The sequence below is a fragment of the Phoenix dactylifera genome, chromosome 3 (genome assembly GCF_009389715.1).
Source record: "Phoenix dactylifera cultivar Barhee BC4 chromosome 3, palm_55x_up_171113_PBpolish2nd_filt_p, whole genome shotgun sequence".
In the NCBI taxonomy this organism is placed as follows: Eukaryota; Viridiplantae; Streptophyta; class Magnoliopsida; order Arecales; family Arecaceae; genus Phoenix; species Phoenix dactylifera.
The window spans coordinates 17,076,302-17,088,765 of NC_052394.1; the positions used below are offsets into that span (position 1 = coordinate 17,076,302).

A 12,464-nucleotide genomic window follows, 5' to 3' on the forward strand; every position below is an offset into this window, starting at 1 on the left:
TGCTTGTTTGAAAACAAATCAGAATCCAATTAGAGGATGTAACGAGTAAGATCATCAGCTAAATATAGGGGTGCATATGGGTCGGGTCGGGTCATAAGTGACCCCGACCCAATTCAGTTTCTTGTTTGGGTTCTAATTTTGGATCCAGATTCAATCCAATAGTAGATTGGGTCGGGTTCATTGCTACAATTTTTGACCCAACGAGTTGGATCGAGTCTATGTATTATCTGAAGCTAACCCAAAAAATTCAAGCTCGATTCGGGTCAATCCATCCATGGCTTCAGAACTTGTTTGCACCTCTGCAGGCTGCGGCTTGCGGACGCAAATAATTTTTACAGATCCGGATTAGAATGGGGCAGGTCGTAAGATTGAAAATCCAAAATTATTCAAATTTTAAATGGGTTTAGTCAAGTCGAGTACTCGAGTCTAAAGCCAGTAAATGCAAATCTGACTCAGAAAATGGAACGGGTCTAATTTTCAAAGTACTCTAAGCAACTCTCTCTCTTCAGCCCAGAAGGTGCTGTCGGAATGGCAGGCCACATAAGAAGCCACTCAATCTGCAGTTCCGTTAGTCTTTCTAAATACATGCACACACATTCTTTTTTTTTTTTTGCTAGAACAGGCATTTCATATAATACAGGTATGAATACACCCAGTAAAATCTACAATCAAAAGATCCCGAAATGCATCGAGTAAGTCATCCTCACTAACCCATAGGATACCTCCTGAGTGGCTCGCAACATACGCTCCACCTAGTCTGCTGCCCCGTTAGCCTCATGATATACATGCATAACTCGAAAAGTAATTCCCTCCCTCATCATCAACTATATGTCACGGAGCAAAGGATGAACTCCTCCATCGCTATGAATGCCCTGCCAGATCTAGCTTATCACCGTAGCCGAATCGCCCTTCAAGAGAATGGAACTCGCTTGAAGTACATATCGCGCATACCGCAATTCCATCCAAGCCGTTCGCGGTAGTACACACACATTCTTTACTATCTAAAATTTGAAACTAAAAATACTAAATATTATGTCATCATGCTGCAAGAATGACGCGGCGACGACAATTTGAAGAGTTTCTCCGGCGTACGCGTGAGCAGGATAAGTATATGGAGATGGGGCAGTGCAGCGGTCAACTGGCACGTCACCCCACGGCTCCTGTCCTCTGACCACGCAACACCATCATATTGCCCCTCTTGGCAGCCGGCCTTTCTTCTCGATCTCCCCCCCCCCCCCCCATCACATGAGAACAGGGAATACCACCATATTTTTATCACAAGCTCTTGGTGTTATCATCATCTTATGGCATCTTTTCTCTCGTACTACGATCTTTCAAACCTAGCGTACAGCCTCCTTGTTTGACTCTTGGCGTTAATAATCTGTCCTCACGTCGAAGTACTCCGCAGCTAAGCTCCTCTCTTATCCTCAGAGCTTAAAAATTCTTCATAGTAAATTTAGATTTTTTATATGCTTTTAGAATCGATGAATTACGCAAGTTGAATATAAATTTATAAAGATATCATCAAAAATCAAAAAATAAAATATTTTTAAAAAATAATAAGACCATACTATCAAAATATTTGGTCCGAATGATCGGCATCTAACAGAAAAGCTTATTTCCGAACACTACAAATGCTAAGTAAACTTTTGAGCAACTAACAAGAAAAAAAAGAGGAAATCTTCAAAGTCTCATGTTGATGATGTCTTGGAGGATTCTTTGTTGTTCCATTATTTCTCTAGTTTCTTTTATATCATTGCAAGCGAAGATTGAAATAGATGAAACCATATGTATAATTCATTTGATAGTTGATAGATTTTCCGTCCGCTTAAAAATGGCATCATTACTTGATGCCCAATCTGTTGTTGTGTGATAGAAATTTGAGTAATTCATCTCAATTACACTATCAATAATAAGAAACTATTTCATGATCGAAGAGAAAAGAGGGTATGGTTATGTAGTTCGACTTAATGCATATATATGATTCAACAGATAAGGGATAGGCAGTACCCTGCTCTCCAGTATTAATTTTTTTTAAGTCTTGTCTTATATCTTTTTCTTTCTCAAGAAATATTCAGCTCATGTAGCTCTATATGAGTGGCTCTCGACTTGAACAAGTACATGATTCTGATAGCCTCCATAGGCATACACCAGGTCACATTTGAATCTGGTGGTAATCCATTTGTCAATCATGAGTCAAGAGAGATTTTAGAAAGGGAGCTGCTATGTTCATCCAATAATCTCCCCAAATACTGATTTCTTCCTCTGATAGTTCAGAAGAAAACCATGAGTTACATAACTTCAAGGAAGACTTTGGAGACATGCATGAAGCTTTTCCCTTTTAAAAGCTTAAACACTTTCACCAACATGCCCATGCATGAGGGCTTTTATTATTTTTCTTCGAGGATCTAATCAAGGGTGGGCCCTGATAGCTTTTCACGGTATACATTACTGGGCAAAATTACTAAGCAATTAAAATTTTAGATGTGCCTTGAAGATTTAACCTAAGAAGGTTCGACATGTCATTTCCTTTTCTCACCCTTGTGCCATGCAAGATCAAAGCTGATTACATTATGCAAGACCAAAGCTAATTAGGCGTTCATCCAAGTAAAGCTCCATGCTATCCTCATGAAAGGAACACTTCCCCGAATATATCTATTTCTAGAAACACAAGCCAGATGCATGATTCATATATACGGGACTAGCCTCCAAGGTAAGATCTTTATTTCTAGAAACATAAGCTTGACCCATGACTCACATGGGGTTGGTTTCTATGGTAAAACCTTGACCGCCAAATAGTATCTCTCTCTTTGCATCTCACTCTCCCTTCTCCCTCATATTTTAGGTTGATATAAAGTCATTAAAACGTAAAAAGAAAAAAATCACTACACACATACCTTTTGAAAAACAAAAGCACCAGCCATAACTGTGCAAAGAATCTTGGCTGTACTTTTAATCTCTATAAAGGATAAAATACACAGCCCAGGCCCTTAAAATCATGACTAGCATGAGCGTCACTTGAGCCATCTATCTTTCAGTCCTCATTTTAGTCTAGTATAAATGAATAAAATGGTTTTTAGAAACTGCATCAGTATCCGTAGTTAGAAGGCTACCATACTATTCATAGTAAAAAAGACAACAAAAAGCAGAAGTCTGACCCCCGCTCCACTGCATGTACAGCAAAGGAAAAAGAAACGAAGAAAAAACCCTGGTCGACGTCTCTAAAAAACCAAAACTAAACCATCCCATGAGGGGAACGATTTATTGGCTCCTCTCTCTCTCTCTCTCTCTCTCTCTCTCTCTCTCTCTCTACTGATGTCGCCTACATGACGCCCCAAGACTCCAGGGTCGGGAAGCTCGGAAAGGGTTCGAACTCAAACCCGACCTGCCCGTCAACCACCGGTCCAGTCGAACCCAGCGAAGCCGGCACCGGCACGTCAACCGCGGCCCGGTCCAACAAAAAAGCAGAGGTGTCCAGCGTCGGGAGGCAACTCTGAGGCAGGATCGCGGGCCGGCTCACGGCGGCCCGCTGCGGCTCGGGCTTCAACACCGGTTCGACCGGGAGCTTGGCATCGCCGAACCGGACCCCGGTGACCTGCTGGACCATCTGGCGGAAGTTGGCCGGGTCCGCGTTGATGTACGTAGTCGGGCACCGCTTTGACGCCCGCGACTTCTTCTTCGAGATCCTCCCCGTCGCCGGCGGCGCCGCCACCTCCACCGCCGGTCGCTTCGAGCCCGAGTGGGGATTGGAGGGAGAGACGGGGGGCTCAGGATTGATAAGATTTATAAGGAGGGAGGAGGGGGATGAGCAGAGGGCATCGGCGGACACGGGGGAGGGGGTGGAGACGGTGGAGTCGACGCCGGAAAGCGAGATCTGGAGGGCTCTCGTCAGCGCTTCGTTTTCTTTTGCGAACGCGTCGGAGATCCAGGACCAGGGATCGATGGCGGCGGCGGCGGCGGCGCAGTTCTCCGACATCGTCTCTCTCTCTCTCTCTCTCTCTCTCTCTCTCTCTCTCTCTCTCTCTCTCTCTCTCTCTATTTCCGATCTGAGAAAAACTTCGAGGAGTATGGCTTCGAAGAAGGGTTCGTATCACCACATTTCGAGGCGACGGAAGGGATTTCGATGGAATTAGGGAGAGAAGAGATAGCTTTTGGTTCGAGCAAGGAGAGAAGGGGAGGGGGGAGTTGGGAGGGGGAGGGGATTGGGGGATTTAATGAGGCGGTGCCGCGGGGAGGCAAAGCGCGTCGAAAGGGCCACGTGTCCCTACGCCATCCGTACTGCGGTAACCGCGGATTGTGTCGGAGGTGACGGTGATAGGGGTTTTTGGTAACTGGGGTTATGGGGTTGGAGTTTGGGTTAAGGTTTAGTTGACGGTGCTCTCATGCGATTTTGCATGCAAGTCCCTAACAAAGATGAGGGTTGGATTTTTGGTCCCTGATTAGGGTGCTACTAGTGATTCCAAACTATTGTATGAAAAAAAAAAATCATTTCCATTATTTAGATTGTAAACAAAAAAAGAAAAAACTATGAAAAGCTAATAATTCCATTTGAATGTCCTGAAATATATTCAAATCAATACTTGTATTTGTTACGAAGCATGTAACAGATGGCCATGGAGTTGGTGGCAAGTGTCAAGCTTATTATAAATCTACTATTTTCCGTACTTTATTGTTTACATTTAAAAAACTTAGCTAATGGTTGAGTTGCTTGTTATTCAATTAAATTTGACAATTTAATCATAAACTAAAACTATAGTCAAGCATTTCAGAAGATAATACGGATAGGCTGGCCCACCCAAGAGACATGTTTCATGCAAATCTAGAAGTTTAAATTTCGTGGAGGCAGTGCAATCTTGATGCACTAGAGTACTTGTTTATAAAAATAATATTCTCAAGGGACTATTTATGAAGGAACCTCAGCCCAGGTTTTAGACGCAGCCTTTGACCGTCAAGGCGCGTCGTCGGCCCGGTCGACGATTCCTCTCACTCTCCTGTGCGTGTGTCGGGGTGGGATCGATCTCTTTCTTTCTCTCTATATTTTGATCGGCGTCTTTTTCTCCGGGAGTGCCGCCTCTTTTTGGAGCTCGGAAGACCCGAGTACCTGACCAGTTTTCCAACTTAACCTCCCACATCAAATTATTTACGCCGATGCCACTGTACTCAGCGGACCCTCCCAGCTCCAAATCACGGCCCCATCGAAGCCACGAGCGAGAATCTGACCCATCCCCTGCCACCGTATGATCTCATCAGACGGTCGTGACTGAAACGAAGTCCACCGATCGCGTGGGCCTAAGGATACGTCGAGGGGCACCCTTCGTAAATCCTCGCAACAGGCAGTAGTATAATTGTACCGAAGAGCGAGTAAAGTAAGGAATATTCTATTCCGCCATAGCTGACGTCACCGAGACGGCGGAACCGCGTCGAGCGGACGCGTCAGCCGATTCTAAAAGGAGGTGGGGTCCGAAATGCGTGAATGGAAATATTTATGCGGGCCTCGGATGTGCTTCTCTTGGACGGCGTATTCTACGCTCGCATGACAATTTTCTATGCGCGCGCTCGGAGGATAGAGGAGCAGAGACTTGGATGGGGAGCTTCGGTATGAATCCGAGAAGGTTGACTGCACCAATGTGAGTCTCACACACGCGAAAAGTGAAGGCGGCGAAGGAGGGCGACACCGTCCAAATGAGAAAGAATCAGCACCGTCCATCATATGGGGGGGCTGGTCCTGTTGGGAGATCCCCAGGTGACGCGTGGTCTTTAGACCGAGTCCCTTTGGGGGTTATTTTTATTTTTTATATTAATGATTTCGCTGACGTCTTCCATTCGTACGCGTAACCCTGGAGGTGGTGCCATCTTCACTTCTTCTGCAACTAATCCACTCATACTAAAGTTTGGATTCTGTTTACACTTTAAAAAAAAAAGATCTTGTGAATGGGAGTATCAAAGAAATTAAACTAATCCACTCAAGTGTATGGAATGTCTCCCTCTCTCTCTCTAATATCTTTATAAAAAAAAACATGAATGGATTTTTAAATCTTAACTCTCTACAATTTTGCATTATTAATGGTGAGAAATAAATCAATATATATTGATTAGTAGGTAATTTATATGAAGTTATTTTAGTTTTGAATTTAGCCGACAAAATTTTAGTAGGTGCCAACTCTATTCCAGTAGGGAGGTAAAGAACATTACACACATGTCCTAGCTACGATATATACTGCACATATAATCTCAACAATACATAAAATATGATGTATTACTCTTTTATAATTCAAGCCTACTAACATAGGTAGCATGTTTGGCAGATCTTTTGGTGAAGAAAAAATAATAAATAATTTCAGGAAGGATTTGAAATTTTTTTTGAACTTGGATGACCGAGTCTATTACTCTTTGTTTATGCATGCGATCCCATTATTAAACCTCGATTTCACATGTCTAAGTGCGTTTAATAATGTAATTCTCCAAGCAGCTACTTGAAGCCTTGCCATAGACCTAGGTCAATTAATCACTTTATAATAATAACAGTCGTTTATCTTCTGCTGCCTTTAGACTTGTATGAGTAAACGCACATAATAAAAGCCACTTGGCATTAGGATGATGGATACTCTTCAGACTTTTTTTTTTCTCACCAAACTTGTCTTATCTTTGATAAGGTCTTTTGTGGGGCATACTCCATGAGAAGCACTAGATTTTTACGAAAGATGCCATAAGATCTCCTTCTCTCTTTAGCTACCACTTTATATCTGGAAATCCACCACTCACTTTGTTTAAAGCATTACATGTTGGAATTGAAGGAGTTGATAACTTCATGGAAGAAAAAGAATTGCACTGGAGTTATTTTTTAATTGGTTTAGACAATTGGTAGCATGATCATGGCAAGCATAGTAGGAGGAACTCAGCCAAGAATATTCAAAACTAGGCCAAGTCAGTTTGGGTCCATTGGTTTTGAGTAGTTCACTTTATTGTAGTTATTAATCATGATAAGATCTAGAATGACTCCCCATCCACAAATCAGTGGTAGCCCACAAGAGACTCAGGACTAATTACTGAGTCAACTCCAACTCTTAAACTTGAGTCGACTCGAGTTACTCAGACTTGAAGAGAGCATATATTTCATTTTTTAACCCCCTGATTATGTGCAGATAATCTGGAGTTATGTATTTTAAGCTTTCACAACAGTGAATTACGAACACTCTAATTTAATTGCAAGGACTGTGCTCTTTATATTTGCCAATCACATATTGGGGAATGTTAAGTTTCTAATAATTATGTGAGTCGAACACTTGTCTAAGCAACTGTTAAGTTCCTAATAATTATGTTAGTTGAACACTTGTCTAAGCACCTACGAAAGATTCGCTCAATAGCTTTTCATAAATAAAGGAAGTGTGCAATTACTAGTCTATAACGCAGTTTAGGAGCTCTAATATCATATACTTCATTCAAACATGTTCAAACCAATTGGTCTTAATGCTTCAATTTTCACTAAGAAAATTTGTTGAGTTTTCAAGTGTCAAGAATTTTGGCTTTTAAAATAAAAGTGGGAGACATCTTGGTTTTCTTTTTTTTGTGAGTGAAAAGGAAATTGTTGGTAGAATAATGTATGTAGTCTCGTGATGGGCATGGAGGGCAAATTTTTGAATTTCAAACCTAATTTATTCTTGTAACTTTTCAACAAGATAGCGGAAATTTTAAATTGACCACTAGCATCATGACAAGCTTCAAAGAATATCTTAGTCCAGTATTTGACCATAGGCTGAGTTTACTAGTTTGCACACTCCCAATATAATGTGTTAGTTAATTCATAAACTGATTGACTTTCATTGCATCAATATGAATATATTTAGTTTTTTTAAATTTTTCTTACTTCCATTGGGGTGGAGGTTATGTCCTCTGTACAACAAGCCTCCATGAGGGTCCAAACAACCTTACTATTCCTTTTTTCTCCATATCATTAATAGCCCCCAATTTATCTTTAAAAAAAATTCAAAAACTTTTATATTACATTACATTAATGGTGCATTAGATTTGCCGTAACAGTTATCAAGTTAATTGCCACTATGATAGTCATAAACATATGAGACTATTACAATACAAGATCGAGATGCCCCAGATCCATTACAATGTCATAATAGTACCCAATATATATATATATATATATATATATATATGTGTGTGTGTGTGTGTGTTGTGTGTGTTTCTTTTTTTTCGTGAAAAGCTTTTACTTATGAGATGATGATTAATGATAAATCTCCTCATCTACCTCTTAACTGTGTGGCTTAAAAAACTTAAATCAATGCTGTAACCAACCCACTAAATACTAAGGGTTCGTTTGGTTCACGGAAAGTATTTTTTTTCTAGAAATATGATTTCTGAGAAGCAGATTTCTGTAAAAAGGATGTATGAGAAAGTACTTTGACATGTTTGGTTTACAATGAAAAATAACAGATTTTCAGAGTGCTTATATTGGTTGACCATCCACTTTTTATAAAAAGTTATGTGTAATTCCTATTATACCCTTAATAAAATTAGGTCTTTAATGCCCTCTTTAATGCTAAAGGGCTTTTTGGAAAAATAAATAATAAAAATGGAGTGATTTTCAGCTTACGAAAAGTAACTTTTTCATGTTTCTTATGGAAAGATTTTCTATAAAATGTGGGAATCATATTTCCATGGGAATAAACTTTCCGTCTTTCTTCTTTGAAAACTCCAACCAAACAAAAGTCATCTTGTTACTTTTCTGTTGACCATACTTCTTCCTTCTTTTTCGGCCAACCACATGAATCCCAATAGAATGGACTCAATGAGTGGTCCCAACATCAAAAGATTCGAAACCCTCAGGCTCTCAAACAATAGACGAATTGGCCTTGTCTCCATCAGACCCAAAGGTTTACCTTAATGACGTCTCATATGTGGACAGCTTGGGAAGCTTCCGCCTTTCCTTGTTAGGAACAATCACAAGCCACGCATTGCATGCTTTAAACAAAACCAAGTACTCGAATCACGAATTCACCACCACCCAACTCGGGTCCCTCCACAAGCCATGCTGCATTTTTAAACCAAATTATATATATATTAGCCTCCATAGGAAAGAGATGGATCCCGTAAGACTTGTGCATTCATCAATAACACTTGAACACTAGATGCCAGCCTTCCATGGACCACGTTTGTACTTTGCCATTGTAGTAATCTCTAGCTTGATTTAGATGTGCATAAAATGCATTAGGATTGTGTTGTTGGAGTACAATAGAAAGTGCAAAACAAAAACAAAAACAAGGTCCGCACTTGGAACTTGGAAGGACATATATGCCTGTACAAAGTGCATAGAAAAGGACCTCTCTTTGGCTTTGAAGTTTGGACAATCTCTGTTGAGTTGGTTGTAGAGCCAATTCAGGAGCCTTGGCTTTCTCTTTGCCTATCCAGGTTAATGGATTTGTTTTCATCATCAAAGATGTTAGAGAAAAAGTTATATGTTTTGCAGCTGAGCAAGAGCAGAAGTCAGCCATGGGAGGATGGTGGTGGAGAGCTAGGTTTCGATGACATTCTACAGACAGCCAACAAAGGATGCAAATGGGTTGAGTCAACCGGGAAGGTTCCTTGGTTATGATCTTGGACAAGGATAGGCTTTGAGATGTAGACTAGTTAGGTGAATGAGAAAGGGTTAGTATTCTTTACTTTGTCAAGCCAGACTGGAGATGTCAGCATCATGCAATGTTCTATGGGCGAAATCTGTATGTCATGCACTCAGAAGAACATATGCTTGTTATGTATGTATTAGTTGGAGAAGTTTGTTCTTGTTGTATGTTTTCTTTTATAGAGGAGACAAAGGAAAAAAAAGAAGAAAGAAGCTCCCTTGCCTTAACAATATGCTACTAATTTTTTCTATTGGAGATAATTAAGCCTAAAGTCTGCATCCAAAGGCCTTTTGACTCTATGTTACTTGGTTCGTTGAGTATGGGTTTGTAACTTGAACATACTAACGAACATCAATTTGATAAGATGAATTAAAAAATATATTTTTAAAATATAATACTATAATTTAGATAAATAGCTGTTAAGTTTGATAAGATATAAAATATATATATCTATAAAAAAAAATCTTACATTGCTTATTAAAATAACACTTAACCTGAAATATTTCAGAAACTCTCTTTGTTACCAATATTCTATAATCCACACTCAGCTCATTCCCCGCAATCGAAGAAACTTATCACATCCGCTCACACTGACCACTTAAATTCCTTGGTATTTGAACTCCTAGTAATCCAACGCTCACAGAATTGTTGAAGTACGATTACTTTTAATTTCTGAATTCTGAATCACATAGAACCTTATTGAGGATTGGAAACCGCACACAGTTTAGCTCAAGGAAACACGGGCATCATATTACCATTTTACCAATCCTTCAAACATAAACACCTACAACAAGCTGGAAATCTCATAGCATCTTCGTGGGGATCTATTTGAGCTAGGACCTCCTCCAATCATGGGACGACAGATAGAGAATAGAATTCGTCAACTTGGTACGTTAGGATCTATTCCTAACACAAAATAACTGGCTTGGAAAGAAGCAGTTGGATTTTAGGAATCTTTATGAATAATTATCATGTTAGGTTGATAAAAATTTTTTTTAAAAAAAACCAATGTGCTTGTCCTATGTGTAGATTCATGGTTCGGAGATTGTTCTTGTGCACTTAGTTGCTTCAGGCTTGTCTAAACTCCAGTGTTGATGGATTTACTTAGTAATATAACTATATCTTTTGTAAAGAAGAGTGCTGCTTATCGCATCTTTAATGACTCAATTTTTTTATTCTAATTCATGACTGCATTGATAGGATGTGGTCATGGTTTCTATACATGAATGGGACTGCTTAGGGTTAATTTTGTTTCAAGCATAGAAGAATTAAGGAGTAAGCTACTAAAATCTGTTTCAAAATTTTACTTTCCACCATCCTCCATCTCCTTTTCTGCATGGCTACATCCCCTTCTGGGCTGTTCAATGGGCCTAATGTTTTTATATTGAACTCTCGTTGTACTCAGTGGCAGCCCTGCCCGTTGCCTTCCAAAAGAGAAGCTCAGACCATTGGTGCAGTCCTATCAACCATGTATTGCCTCAAACTTGGTATTGCTCTACACAATTCACGGATTTATACGTAGCTCTTACATCCTTCTCTTTTTTCCCCTCTTTCTCTTTTTAAAGTCTCGTTCGCCATTGATATTAGTTTTCAGAAACTGATTTTCTATTATAATTGTATGCGGAATCAAAATCCTGAGAATTGTTTGGAATGCCTTTGGGATATTTATTTTATGATAAGAATTTTTTTGATAGCTATGCAAAACAATAAGAGGGAGAGTACTTAAGATCTACCTATGGAACACACAGTATTGATTTGTGGAATCTGAATAATCTTAGCTTTCATAGGACTAAAAGATGATGGTGGTCAGATAAAAGCTTTTTCGTTGTCTTAGGTTCAGCTATCCTCACAATAATATTTGCCAGAAGTAAGCATTAACATGGACTGATGCAAAGAATCCTGATCTTACAGCTAATTTGGCTTGTTATGCTGGCTTGCCTAGAGGTATCTTTTGGGTCACAGTGCAGAATGCTTTGAGATTTTATACCGTCAGCTCTAAGATTAGTATCTGAAAGATTCACTTAGAAATTATGATTATTATGTCTTTTAGACTTCAAGTTGTTCACCATCGGTTTATTCTTCAAGTTTCTAAATCATCATGATTATTTTCGTTCCTATGATGCAATATGTATAGTAAATAAAAACCAGCCTAGTGCATAAGGTTTCTGCCATTGCGAGATCTGAAGAGGATCGGATGTACATCCTTAGGTCATAATAAAACCATGAAATAATATAGTAAATGGAAATGGTTACAAAAAATGTTCTAATTACTAATCAGCTAAGAGTAGCGGAGAGTAGAGCTGAGTTGCAGAAAGCATAAAGTTGTGGTTACTTTGCATAATTAGTTATATTTAAAATTTTATTAAGCTATAGAAATTAATTGTACTAACACCAAACTAGAAGCTAATAACCAACTACATGCTATGCCATCCCAATAGATTATTTGGCTGATTTCTTCGGCTCCCACGTAGCATCGAACCAAAATATTTCACCATCACAATGCCTTGCAACTTGAATCCTTTCTTCATTTCTCATCACTTGATATCTAAAAGCAATGATAGTAGCTTTGCCTCACCAATGCTGCAACTACTCTCCTCCTAAATATATGCGTATACAGTCCGCTTGGCTTAAAACAAATGGGCCAAATTTGAAATTAAATTTATAATAAATTATTAAATTTTTTTTTGCATAAATATCCTTCTAAAAATTTAAATATGCGTGAATATCCTCTTAAAATTTATATTTATTTCTGTACCCTCATAAGACATTATTTTTACACAAATGCCCCTAATATAATAGTTCTTTTAACACAATTAATAAAAACCATATTTA

The 12,464-nt window shown here is 39.2% G+C and overlaps 1 protein-coding gene across 1 annotated transcript; it reads right to left on the reverse strand.

The window, feature by feature from the left end:
* Positions 1-3,098: 3,098 nt before the first annotated feature.
* Positions 3,099-4,205, reverse strand: LOC103709044 (calmodulin-binding protein 25). Its single transcript, XM_039124806.1, has 2 exons — positions 4,009-4,205; positions 3,099-3,978 (listed from the first exon to the last, which is right to left on the reverse strand). The coding sequence occupies exon 2, from the start codon at positions 3,974-3,976 to the stop codon at positions 3,323-3,325; it is 654 nt and encodes a 217-aa protein (XP_038980734.1). The 5' UTR covers positions 3,977-3,978; positions 4,009-4,205; the 3' UTR covers positions 3,099-3,322.
* Between the last annotated feature and the right edge of the window lie 8,259 nt (positions 4,206-12,464).

Coding starts and splice junctions, on each gene's coding strand:
- LOC103709044 (XM_039124806.1), bottom strand. CDS start 3,976: ATGTCGGAGAACTGCGCCGCCGCCGCCGCCGCCATCGATCCCTGGTCC.